The sequence below is a fragment of the Pinus tabuliformis genome, chromosome 8 (genome assembly GCF_031772625.1).
Source record: "Pinus tabuliformis cultivar Carrire ecotype Pingquan chromosome 8, CPIR1, whole genome shotgun sequence".
Lineage (NCBI taxonomy): Eukaryota > Viridiplantae > Streptophyta > Pinopsida > Pinales > Pinaceae > Pinus > Pinus tabuliformis.
Genome location: NC_142294.1, coordinates 614,043,026 through 614,059,526, shown reverse-complemented (window position 1 = coordinate 614,059,526; position 16,501 = coordinate 614,043,026). Strand labels below are relative to the sequence as shown.

Genomic DNA, 16,501 nt, shown 5'->3' with positions numbered 1-16,501 from the left:
TGAACAACAAGTAATAAGCTAATCAAAACATCACATCAACACATGATAACAACACATATTAAGTTTTAACACCAGATATATGTGGAAACCCATAAAGGGAGAAAACCACGCTTTTATTATTGTAGTGATGCAAAGACAAGCTCCTACTCCTTATTACATCTGATTTTCTATAGGCTCCAACATACAGAAGGTTGCTACCTCAATTTTCTGCAAGATGCAACATGCAAGGAAGCTCCAACTCCCATAAGTTTTATGTAGGCTACAACCCACAGGAGGTTCCTATCTCAACTAGCTCCAACTGGATATTTATCAAGCCACAACTTGAAAGGAGACTACCATTCCCTGATGCAAACAAGAAATAACAATGTGTTGGTTTACTTGCTCATAAATTCTGCATATCTCCATCTTCATTTATACATCTTCTTCCCTTCAAATTTGCTTCACATCAGCATCATAAGTGCCAGGTAACTAATGCATAATAGCTCAATCAACTCCCTCACATTTTCCCATTCTCTAACCTCTTCATGCCTTCCAAAATCACATCTTTTATAAAGATAGTTTGTTGGCTATTTGTATCCCACATAGGAATATGAAGTGAATAGGCTTGACTCTTTTCCTTCCACTCATTCATTTCCAAACTCTTCGAATCTTGAATATTAGAACACAAAAATAAATAATCCATCCAATATTAATTTCAGCCACATGTAATCATTAAATGCGTCAACCTAATGCCAACATCAAATACCAATATTTATCATTAATGCATCACAACAATCTTTGCAACATATTTTCCTTTGCCTCAGAGTCTTGCCTTTGCATCACAACAATTCAGCTCAATCAACAATTTTACATCACAAAAAATTCTTCAATATAGCAATCTCTAGAACATTATCAAAGCATTTCAATGTATCACAACTCCTCCTCCTTCTTCTGCTCCTTTGCCTTCTTTTACTGCTTGTTGCTCCTTGCCTTACTGCTTGTTGTTGCTCTTTGCCTTGTTGCTTCTTGCTGCTCCGTGCATTCCTTCAATGCCCTTTTTGCCATCAATGACAATATTGCCAACAGATGAACCACCATAATTTGAGAGGATGCCACATCAACCCCCATTATTCATAGAAAATGGCGCTAGCCACATGAACGTGATGAAGAAGACTCTAGAAGAGTCAATACTGTAACTCTAGTTAAGTGTTTGAGGAGTCAAACTTAACCACTAGTTGGTTATTGTGATATGTTATAACTTGGCCACTAGGAGGAAAAATGGTTCCATTTTTTTTAGTGCATTTTGTTCCATAGTTGAAAAGAGTAGCTGAGAGAGAGAGAGAGAGAGAGCATAACATAGAGTGTTTCTGTTATGTAGCATCCCACCAACCGCAAGTCTCACTACTATGTATTTGCACCATTTCCATTTAGAGAAAGAGAGAGTAGAGCAACCTCACCTTCTAGCTGAGTTTCTCCTAACAAAGGGTTTCCCATAGCATATCTTGTGTTCATTGTGGTTTGTGAGTCTTTATATTTCACAATTCTCTATTTTTCGTATTTTATCTATTGCATGCACAAGCAGAAAACATTAACTTAATAAAACCATAAATATAAGAAAAATAAACTCTCATAATATAAATTTTCAAATTTTAATATATTTTTGTCAAATCTATTGGAATGCATTTTCCAACGAAATATCCACAACATTTAATTTTTTTGTAGTAGTTTTGAGTGATCCAATTCTTAGGGGTCCATCCTTGAAGAGTACCAAGGCTAAACCAAATGCTAGTGAACATACTAACTAATCATCTCTTCATCATAATTTTGATGTTCAAATTTGCCATAGAGTGTCGCGCATCTAGAGTGGGGATGGAACCCACCCTTTGTGACAAATCTATATTTCTTCTCATTGAGATTGATAACACACCAACCAGAAAAAACTCAACAAATCTAAAGTGCAAGCTTAAGGAATCAAAATCTATAAAGAAGCAAACAATAAAGCCGGTGTTGACAAAATCACATAAAGATCCATCCACGGGTTTGGTCTGAGGGAATTAGTTACCAATGTTGACAAAATCACATAAAGATCCATCCACGGGATTGGGCTGAGGGAATTAGTTATCTACGGACACTACTCGTGACTTCACTAGACTAAGATGACATGACAACAACTAGGGAAATCCTAGCCGCAATAGAAACAAAACCTTTATCTCCATTATATATAAAAAAGAAGTTAACGACTAGTTAGCAGCTCTCTACATCTATTTATTTCATTGCCCGGATCTGGTACCTCATCTTATCCTGAAGATGAACCACACTGTCGATAAGAATATTTTTTATGTGATTTTTTCTGGAAGATGTTGTTAATAAAACTAATATCATTAATTTAGTTTTGAAAATCAATTACAACAAGTTTACAAAATAAAAAATGCATTGAAAAATTAAATATAATTGTTTTTATTTTTAATTATACAAATAATTTTTATTAATTTTTTTGTTTCTTCACATTTATCTATATAAAAATAAAAATAAAAATAAACCTCAATGAAAAAATGAAAATTTTATCAATATTGTTATAACATGAACTTACAATGGGCTTGGAGTATGCCCTAAAACTGTTTCTGCTTAGCTAAGAACTCGTCTTCCTGGGACTTAAGGAATTAATGGTCCAAGACCCAGAGGCATCTGGTAGGAGTGAAAGCCTGCCCCCTTACGGACCACCAACGATTATTCAAGGTGGTATGGTTTTCCCTTAGGGACCACCAATGGTTATTCAAGATGGCGTGGTTTTCCTTGAATAAGGACCAATAGCGATTATTCAAGGTGGTATTGTTTTCCCTTAGGGACCACCAATGGTTATTCAAGGTGGCATGGTTTTCCTTGAATAATGGTGACGAGTCAGCGTGCATTCACTAACAATTAGAGATGGTTGTTGGTTGTCCTCACTACTAGTTTGACAACTGAGTTATGATAGGTTTTCCCACCTGTGAAAAAAAAACATGAACTTACAAAATAAAAATACTCACTTTCAATGACTATCCACAAATATTACTATTTCGAATAAGGATTCTCTAAATTCATTTATACTTATTTATAGAAATAAGTATAAATGACGGTAAATGAAGGGGTTACTTTATCAATATTATTATTTATTTGGATAAGTGTTATTTGTGTATAGATATTTAGTTTAGAAGCGTATTAATTTAAGTAAATCAGATTTCATTTATAAGTAAAAATAAAATTATAACAAATATTTATATTAAAAAATAAAATAAATAAATTTATATAAATAATTAAAATAAATAAATAAAATGCAATATTAAATAAATATATGTTTACCAAACCATTTTCTTAATTACTCGAATATATATATATATATATATATTAAATGTTAAAATGATAAGTCTTTCAAATATGATTAAGAGTTTTAAAGATTGAGAATTTCAAATTATTATTATTATTAATTTCATATATTTTTTAAGAAAAATAATTCTAATTTAACTAGATTTTTCTAGAAACGTGAAATTATTAAGTAGGGATATCTGGAGACTTAAACCAACGAAATTGTGCTTCCCAAAGTTTTAAATCATTTTTGCCACGAAGAAGCGACCCAATCACTTTAATGAATAATGGTAATCCATGGCAGAAATCCAAAAACTTTTCAACCTCTTTGTCAAACTCTACAGGGGGATGACGCTGGCCGAACGCATGCGAGCAAAAGAGCTCTCGCGAGTGCCGTCGATTGAGGCCTTTCAGAATGTATATGGATGACTCTGGGATGCCTGAGCTTGTGAGAACATCCTTATTGCGGGATGTCACTAAAATTAAGCTGCCGGTTTTAAGGACATCCCTGGCTGGATAAAGTAATGCCTCCAACTGCTGAATATGATCCACATCATCTAAAATAATGAGACAATCAGAAGATGGGAGATGGCTTCGGAGCTTTCCTTTACCTTCATTAATGCCGCGTATTTCCATGTCCTTTTGAGTCAAGTCCTTTAGTAGGTATTTCTGCAAAGTAGTTAAAGGATTGTCTCTGATATCCTCTAAAAAGCAATATCGTTTGTAATTTGATCTTTGATGGTTATAGAACTCTGTTGCTAGGGTAGTTTTGCCAACCCCACCAAGACCCACAATTCCTATAACTCTAGTCTCCCCGCTTTCCCACTGCAGTGATACTCTGGTTTCAAATTCTCTTAGTTTTTCTTGCAAGCCTTTTGGATATTCTGACACAAACCGCGGTATTTTAACATTTTTTAACACTCCTTCCACCACGTCTTGAAGGAGCTGCTCTACCACAGGAAGGTTGACCCCTGTTTTCACACTAAAACCAAACATGAACAGCGGTTGAGCAACGCAGAACCGGTTTCAACTGGAAGGGCAGTACTAAAGATCTCTAACAAATAATACAAGCGCTCAGTAAAGCCTGGGAAACATGAAGGGGAAGAAGAATTTCTGAACAATTGAGTGATATGTAATTTAAATCTTCTTTGATCTTTATGATTAACAATTTAACCCTATTTAGAGACAAATAGGGCGCACTCATTTGTTGCTGGTATTAAGAGATCATTTTCCAAATTGCCATGAAAGATGCAAACAAAAACCGATTGCCAGCATTTTCCATACAAGTAATTGAAACATACATTCATGTGCACAAATTGAGTAACATATTAAATTCAAAGACAATAAAATAAATACACATTCCATGGCATGCTACATATAGTTCAATGCCTGATACATATACAAAGTAGTGAAATGTATTCAATGATCTGAAGTATCTATGGCTCTGATTCCCGCCTAAGCAACTACAGTCTAGGAGTACTGATTATCCATTTCCTGTAGAGAAGCAACCAAAGTCTAAAAGTACTGATTATTCCTTTCCTGTAGATAAACAAGCTGTAGTGCAGAATATTAGCAAAGTGTGGGTGAGTCACGAAACTTATAAGCCCTCATGTGGAGTGGTAGAAATGGGGTGATTGAAAAAGCCATGGTGGGGTAGAGCAGCATGTCAGTAAAACGCGGCATGATGTTTATGATGGAAGGGGCTGAAAATGTCATTAGTTATATGATGATGGTGTGGGGAACGGTGAGATCTGTGATGTTTGTGGTGCGGGGAATGGTGAAATCTGTGATGTTTGTGGTGTGGCAAATGGTGAGGTCAGTGGTGCTCAGATCTGTGGTGGTCATGGTGGTGGTGCTTGTGTTTGTGGCAATGTGGAGGGCGAGCGTGAATGGTGAAGGTGAATATCCTATTTGATCTTTGTGATTAACCCTATTTACATGGTCTATCTGCATCCATCAGAAGTTTTAATCACATTTTGTTCCCCCGCTTGGCATGCCTTAGAAGACTGGGAACTAATTGAAGCACGAAATTATGCATTTTTGGCTTTTCAGGTTCGATTCATTATAACTGAGACAATTTTATGAATTTCATTGGCTTTTGCTCTGTTTTTACTTGTCCTGCTCAGGAATATTTGTTTATTTGTTAATTATTTTTCCAAGAGATTTTATTGATCTTATTACAGGAGGACTTATTGCTACCACGTGTACAAAAATCATCTTCGCTGCTTTCATTCCCTTTCAAAATAAAATGCAAACCGATAATAAGTGGCGGCAAGTCTGCCTACTTCACTGTGCAGAAATGCCTAGGTACAGTGCCATCTATCTATCAATTCAGCAAATTTAAATGCTAAGATTTACATGGAGGGGTGGTGTTCTCACCTGTTATACGTCTCTCCGTCAAAACCTTTTATTTCTGCAACATCAGAGAGAGCCTTCCTCCATTTTTCAAGTGTGTTGGAGTCGTATCTTGGTCGACCATCAACATCTTTTTTCTCTTGAAGTTCGCGTAGGGCTTGAGCGTAGACTCCCTTTCCGCCCTGCGTCCAGCGAAGCTCTGCAGGCTTGACACCGTAGAAAATCGGGATAACGTTGGACTTAAAAATTGACATAGAGTCCACCATCAGTACGAGTTGGTCTAGGCACCGTTTTGAAGACGCATAATTTGGAGAAAAAATTACTATGTGCACAGTGGCTGTTCTAATGGCGCTTTCAATTTGAGCGGTTATATTCTCTCCCTCGCGCAATTCCTGCGGTTCTAAAAACACAAGCAAGTCATGTGCGCAGAGGCGATGGTAGAGATCGGTGGCCAACGTTTCCTTGACATCGGGCCCCTGTAATTGATGAAAACATCAAACACATAGCTTTCTTTCTCGCCTCGTGAGGAGGATGTTGAAGAGGAGGCCATTGGATAGAGAATAACAAAGAAGTAACGATTGAAGATGTGTTGCAGAGGTTAGGAGGATGTTGAAGAGCAGGCCATCGGATAGAGAATAACAAATAACAAAGAAGTAAAGATTGAAGATGTGTTGCAGAGGTTGGGAATGCGCACCCGAGATTAAAGATATTGTCGTCCTGTATGATCTCACTCTTTCAGTGTAACTAGTATCTGCGCCTTTACCTTCTGTCTCAATACTCAACCAATCAATTGAAAACAAAAAAGCACTGATCAGATCTGGTTGATTTCTGAAATGCTAATTTACTTGATGGAACCTAGTCGTGATATATTCAATACCCTTTTTCTCTTACTATTAAATTGGCACTTTACTCGCACCGCGCTTTTTTTCTGACATAAAGCATCTTAGCACGGACCAGATACCACGCATTGATTAAAGATAAAGCATTAAAGGCCAAAGGAATTTTATTGCAGTTGTCTATAACTCGATTTTTTGAAAGTTTTTCCGGCAGGTTTTTCCGGTCGAAATCTGGCAGGAATTTATTGGAATCGCAAGTTTGATAGCTAGTTTCTGCACAATGAAAATGTCTGAGGAATTTTCCAACAAATCAAGATTTAGCCTCAATTTCTTCCGCCGGATTCCGTCATCAGAACCTCCAAAAAATCGCATTATAGACAACTCCAATTTTATCGTTTTGGAATCTTGCCACCGACCCGATGTTGGAATTTCCTCCCACTTCTGTTAGATGCTTTATGTCTAATCAATGCATCGAAAAAGCAGTATCGAGGAAATTTCCCGAAGAACTTCTCACTTCCCCGTCCTCCTTGATGTATCAGTTCCTTCTATCTATCCATTTAAGAAACAATTTAATAGTAAGACAAAAGGGCATTTCTGTGAAATTGTGAGATCTTACAGGCGAGGAGCTGGTTGAGTGCGCAATCCCAACCTCTGCAACACAACTTCAATCTTTACTTCTTTCTTATTCTATATATCCAATGGCCTCCTCTTCAACATCCTCCTCACGTGGCGAGAACGACAGCTATGTGTTTGATGTTTTCATCAATCACAGGGGCCCAGATGTCAAGAAAACGTTGGCCACCGATCTCTACCATCGCCTTTGCGCACATGACTTGCGAGTGTTTTTAGACCAGCAAGAATTGCGCGAGGGAGAGAATATAACTCCTCAAATTGAAAGCGCCATTAGAACAGCCACTGTGCACATAGCAATTTTTTCTCCAAATTATGCGTCTTCAAAATGGTGCCTCGATGAGCTTGTATTGATGGTGGACTCCATGTCAAATTTCAAGTCCACCATTATCCCGGTTTTCTACGGTGTCAAGCCTGCAGAGCTTCGGTGGACGCAGGGCGGAAAGGGAGTCTACGCTCAAGCCTTATGCCAACTTCAAGAGAAAAAAAATGTTGATGGTCAACCAAGATACATCTCCAACACACTTGAAAAATGGAGGAAGGCTCTCTCTGACGTTGCAGAAATAAAAGGTTTTGACGGAGAGACGTATAACAGGTGAGAACACCACCCCTCCATGTAAATCTTAGTATTTAATTTGTTGAATTGATAGATAGATAACGCTGTACATGGGCATTTCTGCACAGTGAAGGAGGCTGACTTATCGCCACTTATTATTGGTTTATTTTTATTTTGAAAGGGAATGAAGGCAGTGAAGGTTATTTTTGTACGCGTGGCAGCAATAAGCCCTCCTGTAATAAGATCAATAAAATCTCCTCTTGGAAAAATAATTAACAAATAAACAAATATTCTTGAGCAGGACAAGTGAAAACAGAGCAAAAGCAAATGAAATTCCTAAAATTGTCACAGTTATAATGAATACTGTTAAGTTTGATTCTACGAACCTGAGAAGCCAAAAATGCATAATTTCTGGCTTCAATTAGTTCCCAGTCTTCTAAGGCATGCCAAACCGGGGAATAAAATGTGATTACTTCCGATGGATGCAGATCGACCATGTAAATAGGGCTAATCATAAAGATCAAATAGGGTATCCACCCTCACCATTCACGCTCTCCCCTTCCCCCATTCCTCCACATTGCCACAAACACAAACACCACCACCATGACCACCACAGATCTGAGCACAAACACACCGACCTCACCATTAGCCACGTCACAAACATCACAGATTTCATCATTCCCCGTGCCACAAACACCACAGATCTCACCTTTTCCCACACCATCTTCATATAATTAATGACATTTTCGGCCCCTTCCATCATAAATATCATGCCGCGTTTTCCTGCCATGCTGCTCTACCCCACCATGGCTTTTTCAATCACCCCATTTCTACCACTACACATGAGGGCTTATAAGTTTTGTGACTCACCCACACTTTGCTAATATTCTGCACTACAGCTTGTTTATCTACAGGAAAGGGATAATCATTACTTTTAGACATTGGTTGCTTCTCTGCAGGAAATGGATACTTAGTACTTCAAGACTTTTGTTGCTTACGATCAGAGCCATAGATACTTCAGAGCATTAAATACAGTTCGCTACTTTGTAGATGTATTAGGCATTGAACTATATGTAGCATGCCATGGAATGTGTATTTATTTTTTTATTATCTTTGAATTTAATATGTATGTTGCTTACTCATTTGTGCACATGAATGAATGTTTCAATAACTCGTATGGAAAATGCTGGCAATCGGTTTTCGTTTGCATTTTTCAGGGCAATTTGGAAAAGGATCACTTAATACCAGCAACAAATGAGTGTGCCCTATTTGTTTCTAAATAGGGTTAATCATAAAGGTCAAAGAAAATTTAATACCAGCAACAAATGAGTGTGCCCTATTTGTTTCTAAATAGGGTTAATCATAAAGGTCAAAGAAAATTTAAATTATACATCACTCAATTGTTCGGAAATTCTTCTTCCCGTTCAAGTCTCCCACGCTTTACTCAGTTCTTGTATTATTTGTTTGAGATCTTTAGTTCTGCCATTCCAATTGAAACTGATTCTGCGTTGCTCAACTGCTGTTCATGTTTCGTTGCTCAACCGCTGTTCATGTTTGGTTTTAGTGTGAAAACAGGGGTCAACCTTCCTGTGGTAGAGCAGCTCCTTCAAGACGTGGTGGAAGGAGTGTTGAAAAATGTTAAAATACCGCGGTTTGTGTCAGAATATCCAAAAGGCTTGCAAGAAAAACTAAGAGAATTTGAAACCAGAGTATCACTGCAGTGGGAAAGCGGGGAGACTAGAGTTATAGGAATTGTGGGTCTTGGTGGGGTTGGCAAAACCACCCTAGCAACAGAATTCTATAACCGTCAAAGGTCAAATTACAAACGATATTGCTTTTTAGAGGATATCAGAGACAATCGTTTAACTACCTTGCAGAAATACCTACTAAAGGACTTGACTCAAAAGGACATGGAGATACGCAGCACTACTCAAGGTAAAGGAAAGCTCCGAAGCTATCTCCCATCTTCTGATTCTCTCATTATTTTAGATGATGTGGATCATATTCAGCAGTTGGAGGCATTACTTTATCCAGCCAGGGATGTCCTTAAAACCGGTAGCTTAATTTTAGTGACATCCCGCAATAAGGATGTTCTCACAAGCTCAGGCATCCCAGAGTCATCGATATACATTCTAAAAGGCCTCAATCGAAGGCACTCGCGAGAGCTCTTTTGCTCGCATGCGTTCGGCCAGCGTCATCCCCCTGTAGGATTTGACAAAGAGGTTGAAAAGTTTTTGGATTTCTGCCATGGATTACCATTATCCATTAAAGTGATTGGGTCGCTTCTTCGTGGCAAAAATGATTTAAAACTTTGGGAAGCACAATTTCGTAAAATCTCCAACATACTTCCTGATGATATACAAGGCAGGCTAAAAATTAGCTACGACGGTCTTGATGAAGAGGAGAAGAAGATATTTTTAGACATTGCTTGTTTCTTCGTAGGAGAAGACAGAGATAGAGTCATTAGAATATGGAATGGATCCCGGTGGGAAGGAACGTTGGGTCTTTGGACGCTGGAAAACAGATGCTTGGTGGAAGTGGACAGTGAAAACCGTTTGAGGATGCATGAACACCTTAGAGACCTGGGCAGACATCTGGGGGAGAACGAACCTCCTGATTGTGAGCTTAGATTTTGGAACCTAACTGACAACCTTTTTCATAAGCTTTCTGGCCAATTTCCTGTAAGTATTTTGAAGCTTTCGACAGATTTCCAAATAGCGTCCTGTTATCAAAATTGTGTCTGGTTAGTTTTCAATTCTTAAAACTTTGCAAGAATGAATCTTGTTTCTAACAGCTTCGAGTGAACAATTCAGGTGCGTGGAATTAGCATGGTTGACCGAAATGAGCTTGAACAATCTTTCCAAAACCTTGCGGAGTCTGCTCGCACTCGTTTATTGAGTAATATGAGCAGGTTGCAGGTGCTTAAGGCTGAAGGTTGTTTTGTTGAACGACTATTCAGTGTTTGCCAGCAGTTACCACAACTAATATATCTCTACAGGCGGAACTGTCCCAGCTCCTTCTTACCTTCCTCCATTTCAATAAAGAATTTAAGAGTTTTACATGTAAAGGGAAACTTTTCGAAAGCACTCTGGCAATACGAAAGTCGGGTATTCTTCTTGAATTTTTCCGGATCTCTTTTATGTTTTTTCTTCCAATCGTAAAAATTGATTGCATTTAAGACATTTACGGTTTAATAATGTATGTGAACATTGCAGGCACCTCTGCAGTTGAGCGAATTGTGTATTGACGCTCCCCTTTCAAATGTTCCAAAGTCCATTGGGAAACTGCAGAATCTCGAAAAACTTGTACTGTTGAACAGTGCCTTTCAAACTTTGCAATCCTTGATAGGCGTCGTTGGGACCTTGAAGGGTCTCCAAAGTCTGATCTTGCGAAAGTGCAACACTTTGCAAAGACTCCCAGAGTCACTAATTGGGAACCTCACGGACCTCCAAAGCCTTGATTTGAACCGCTGCTATGCTTTGCAGACGCTTCCAGACTCGGTTGGGAACCTAGCGAGCCTCCAACATCTAAGCTTGCGCTGGTGCTTCTCTCTGCAGACGCTTCCGGACTCGGTTGGGAACCTGGTGGGCCTTCAACATCTTGACCTGGGCTGGTGCTTTGCTCTGCAAACGCTCCCGGACTCGGTTGGGAACCTGGCGGGCCTCCAACGTCTTGACTTGGTCGAGTGCTCCACTCTGCAGACGCTCCCGGACTCGGTTGGGGCACTGGCGGGCCTCCAACGTCTTGACTTGACCGCGTGCTCCGCTCTGCAAATGCTCCCGGACTCGTTTGGGACTCTGACGGGCCTCCAAAGTCTTCTCTTGGCCGCGTGCTCGGCTCTGCAGACGCTCCCGGACTCGGTTGGGAACCTGACGGGCCTCAAACAGCTCGACTTAAGACGGTGCTTCAGTCTGCATACGCTCCCAGACTCGGTTGGAAACCTGGCGGGCCTTCAAAGTCTTATCCTGTCTAATTGCTCCTCTCTGCAGACGCTCCCAGACTCAGTTGGGAAGCTGGCTGGCCTCCGAAGTCTTGTTCTGTCTAAGTGCGACTCTCTGCTGTGGCTCCCAGACTCGATTGGGAACTTAAAGAAACTCCGAATTCTTGACTTGGCCTGTTGTTCCAATTTACAGATGCTACCCAAGGTTGAGCAGTTGAGTTCGTTGGAGAATCTTATTGTATTTCAATGCCCCCAACTGCAATGGGGTGCGGGAGTAGTCGAGCAGCTGCGCCAGCGATTGGGAGAAGGCTTTATTGAAGAAAGCTGGCGAGAAGTCTCCAGTGATGAAAGCTCCAGTGAAGAAGGTTCCAGCGAAGAAAGCTGAGAAAGCAGGCGTTGTCTAACATTATACCGTTCCAGAGGTTTTGGCCGAAATTTGGTGACAGTGAGTTGAATTTTAATCTGTTTGATTATATATATATATGAATTCAGCATTTTGAAAATTTTAAGGGACATTTGGACTGTGTTGATATATAAATTCATAACTGGAACTTATGATTTTCTGCAGAATTCAATTCTGAATAAATTAAACAGTAAAATATACCCAAAAATATCCCAAACTTATAACAGATAAACTAGTAAACTAGTGTTCGGATCACTTAGTGATCTTGTTTTCTCCGGTTCAAAAGAATAATTTAACAAATCTAGATGTAAGGGTTGGATCCCCTCTGCTGCTCTGTGCGAGGCCTTCTGCAATGAACCATTGCTCTGCATGTGGCTTTGGGCCATGATACAAGTCCCAGCGTGAAGACCCTATCCATACCCAGCTGTTTACCTGCGCGTGTCTTTCATTTTTAGGTGAGATATTTTCAGATCCCATTAATTTCTCTTCTTTTGGCGTTTAGCTAGACATAACGGCTTCTGCAGTTGGCGCGTGGCTCTTGGACATGATTTATGTCTTTAACACGTAAGTCCATTACTTCCCTGTTCATAAGATTGGATATATCCCATATGTCCTCGGTCTCGGCGCGTGTTATAGCTTTGTATGGAGTGTCATTCAGGTCCCATTATCCTTGTTTTGGTTTTAGTGAGTCTCCTGTTACAGGTTACAGTTTGATCATCCGACATCTATCATCTTTTCTTCCCTGAACTTCCTAGTGTTATTACATTCCACGTGTCCCGTTCTCCAAAAGACACGAGTCAAGTGTTTAGGAGGATGTTTCAGGTTTATTTGGCTCATTTTCGCTATTAGCGGGTTATTCTTCATTAATATGGTTTCAGTGGAATGAAACATTACTTTCTATATACTCTCTGAGTATAGCAGGAAGGTTGAGTGTTTTCATTCCCTTTCTCCTTTTTTCAGTAGAGTTCATAATTGTTTAGCCAGCCAGTCAGTGAACTTGTTAGTATCTACCAGTTTGGAGTTTCTCTGTAGTATCGTTGACAGCTTGGGATTACTCTGTTATGAAAGTTCTGGCGATTTTGATGGTTCTGGTTCTCTCTCTACATCATGAAGGCCTTGCGCGGAGCACAGAGGTATGTATATAGTACTTCTATCTTGATTCCTGTAAATGAGGTGCCTTAATGTCTCAGTTTCACACATTCTCTGTGGAAAATTTAAGAAGCTTGAACCTTTTTTATGTTACTGTTTTCACTTGCGCTATTCCCATGGTAGAAGAGAATGTATTTTGCTAGATTAGAAATACTCTTACAGGGTTCATTTCTGATAATCAAGGAGGCCTTTTCCTCAAATTTTCCGTGTACAATCTTTTCAAAATACTTCATAGTTTCCCGACCTTGCACAGATTTCCGTTGCAGAATTGGAAACTGTTGGTGTATTTGTTACAGTTGTATTTGTTGCTGTCCGGATATATCTTACTTATATTAATGGTCATTTCCTTAGTGAAATTGTAAATTTTACTTGAATTTCAAAGATTAAATGGTCATATGAACATGGAGAGTCTTCTGAGTAAGGGTTTTTAACCTTCGAGCAGTAGGTTGAAGGTTTAGTCTGGTTTTTCCGGTGTCGGCAACATGGTGTTAGCTCCATTAGTTTATGCACAATTGCTGCCTAAAATTATGGAATTTAAACTGCAGTCTTTCCTTAACTTATGGAAACCAACTGCAGTAGTTTCCCTAAGTTAAGGAAATCAACTGCAGCTAATAAATTTATTGTTAGGAGCTACTGAAGTGGTCCATTACTCCATCTGGAGTTCTCTGCCTTGATCTGTGGGACATCTGACACATAGCTATCATCTGTGGGACATCTGACACATAGCTATCAGAAGCTTGATGGAAGCTTGGCTATAAATTCATCTGTTGGTCCCCAAGCTCATATCTCAATCCCCTTCAGTTTTACACCATCTAGCTGAGATAGCAGAGCTTGGAAGTGCCTTCAGATTAGTTGTCTTCTTTCCTTTTTGCATGCGCAGCTGGAGCGTGGTGTTTCAGAAGGAAATTGCATCAACAGTTTCACCAATGGCTGGAGGTAACTCGTATCCCTGGGCATTAAGTTTCAGTGATTCTTTTCAGTTCTTTCCACATGTAGAATCGTTGTTTAAGTTTGTTTAAATTTTCTAACATTTGTATCGGAGCCGTGTTTTACCTCTGCCTTGGTGTGCGATTCGAATAGCATTAGAAATTTTATTTATGCTGTAGATTAAGCAGCCCGTAGATTAAGCAGCCCCCTCTTAATCTGTTTGAATGGAGATATAACTGAAGCATTTCCGATCCAAATTTGTTGGGCAAAGATTGCATTCAGTTTCTCAGTGGGGTGAATCCCATCCCAAAACCGGTACGCTTTTGAGTCCTTGCAGATAAACGGTTTTTCATTTTCTGCTCCCACTGCCTTTGCCTTCCATTGTCCGCATCTCACTTGTGCATTAAACGCCCCTGCACCGCAGCACGCAGACCTCGTATCCTCAAATCCGTAGGCCTGGCCATTTGCAATTGCAGAGAAAATAAAACTATAAGAATTGGGCAGCAGGTCTATTGCTCCTTGAAGCTTCTGCATTGCTCGTTAGAATCGCTGTTTCATATCGAAAGGTTCAACCTAAATATTTATAACATTGCCATGTGCCCCTTAACTTGATGACTATCGTTTTGGTGATTATGATTATGGCTTGAAGTGATTTAATATGACTGCACGTAGAGGAATTCTTTTCATTCATTTTTTTTTTTTTTTTTTTTTGATGATGAAATCTCGATGCATTTATGTGATGGGTTAATTGCAACGAATTGGATTTTGTACGTTTCATATAGAGACATTTTAAAGAGTACTTATGTAATTGTGGAGGTTTTATTATTTTGAGCCTCGGATATGGTGAAAACTATCAACTGAAACGGCAATGCTTTGAAGAGGGATTATTTTGATAATTTGACATACATTTTTGTGATGATAACAAGTCTTGTTACCAAAATGCTTCGTTATAACCGTTCACAAAACTTTTGGTTTATGTGACTTGGTTTTGTCACAAGCACGTGGGTTTGTTTCTTTAATGATGGAGTTGGTTATATATATAACCAACCTTATATTGAGACCAGCATTATATTCCTTGGCCAATTTGTTTGCTATATCCACACATTGGCCATTGGCTCCATTTATATAGCTAAAAAGCCTCGAAGATGGAGTGCATCCCAACGTGGAAATGTCGATCAACAGAAATTTTCTTGCCCCTGACCGATAAAGCCTTGATAAATATTGGTCATATCTTTTGACGCAATTTAGTCAATTAGCTTTCCACATTTCCTTGGTTTGGAATTGCAATTAAATACACGCGTTGAACGAGTTTTTCACAGTAAATATAATGAAATAATGAGAAAGACGTATATTTAACAAAACAAAACAATGCAATTTCAGAATTTTAGTGTTAAACGTTTCCAACTATTAAATGCAATTCATTTTCAAAGATAAAATAGGGTAATTTTCTTTTATTTAAAGATGAATAAAATTTGATGGTTCTAAAACGTTGACACTAAATATAGATATACCCATCGTTGTATAAGATTTTTGCATTTTCAGTTTTGGAACTTCTCTGCTGTTCTTAAGGACACTTTTATTTTTATTTTTTAAATATAAAGTAGTTTCACCACTGAAACTGCCATTTATTGGGAAAGCTTTAGTCGGCTTTATTTGTTGGTTCGGACTTGTGGCTAAGGAACAGAACCATGGTTATTAATTTCCATAATGTGTGTCAGATCCTGAGGGCAGCAGATATGGTATACTTTCGTAAAAGTCTGAAGCCATTCTTCTTCTGTTCTCATGATGATTTTATTTTTTATTTTTTAAATAAAGAAGTAGTTCCAGCACTGAAGCTACTATTTATAGGTAAAACTTTACTCAAATGACCTGGGCATGTATCCATGGCAAGAAATATGTAATGTAAATTTTAATCTTGTGCTTAGTTTCCACCAACGAAGGAAAGGAAAAAGGAAGTTAGTGCAATTATGGGACAGTTAGAATAACGAGAGTCACATAAAAGAAACAGTACGAACTAAATGACTATGATTAAAAATTATGCTATACCCATAACAAGTTTTATATAGACCGTATACAATATATACGCAATACTCACAATGTATGGAAGTATTGTAATATTGTTTGAAGCACATTATTAAGCAGGTCATAAAGGAATTATGGCAGACCGTATTTTGAATATATTATTTATTTATTTAGGTCTATTTTGATCTTCGGATCATATGCATATTTGGAAATTTTTGCAAATGATTGGTTATGTGAGAATTGAATTCTCATGGGTATAAATTATTTTTAATTGTGGAGGCTGGAGTTTAAATATGAGGTTTTTGTATTCATTTTATAAAATATTAGGGGAAATGAATATAAGGATGACCTTTAAAGTATTA

At 38.5% G+C, this 16,501-nt stretch overlaps 2 protein-coding genes across 2 annotated transcripts; one reads left to right on the top strand and one right to left on the bottom strand.

Moving 5' to 3' along the window:
• Positions 1 to 3,507: 3,507 nt before the first annotated feature.
• On the bottom strand, positions 3,508 to 6,603 carry LOC149236994 (disease resistance protein Roq1-like). Its single transcript, XM_089369105.1, has 2 exons — positions 5,701 to 6,603; positions 3,508 to 4,303 (listed from the first exon to the last, which is right to left on the bottom strand). The coding sequence occupies exons 1-2, from the start codon at positions 5,940 to 5,942 to the stop codon at positions 3,508 to 3,510; spliced, it is 1,038 nt and encodes a 345-aa protein (XP_089225231.1). The 5' UTR covers positions 5,943 to 6,603.
• Positions 6,604 to 7,087: 484 nt separating this feature from the next.
• Positions 7,088 to 10,599, top strand: LOC149236993 (disease resistance protein Roq1-like). Its single transcript, XM_089372556.1, has 2 exons — positions 7,088 to 7,737; positions 9,263 to 10,599. Exons 1-2 carry the CDS (start codon positions 7,211 to 7,213, stop codon positions 10,458 to 10,460), a joined length of 1,725 nt encoding a protein of 574 aa, XP_089228682.1. The 5' UTR covers positions 7,088 to 7,210; the 3' UTR covers positions 10,461 to 10,599.
• The last annotated feature ends 5,902 nt before the right edge of the window (positions 10,600 to 16,501 follow it).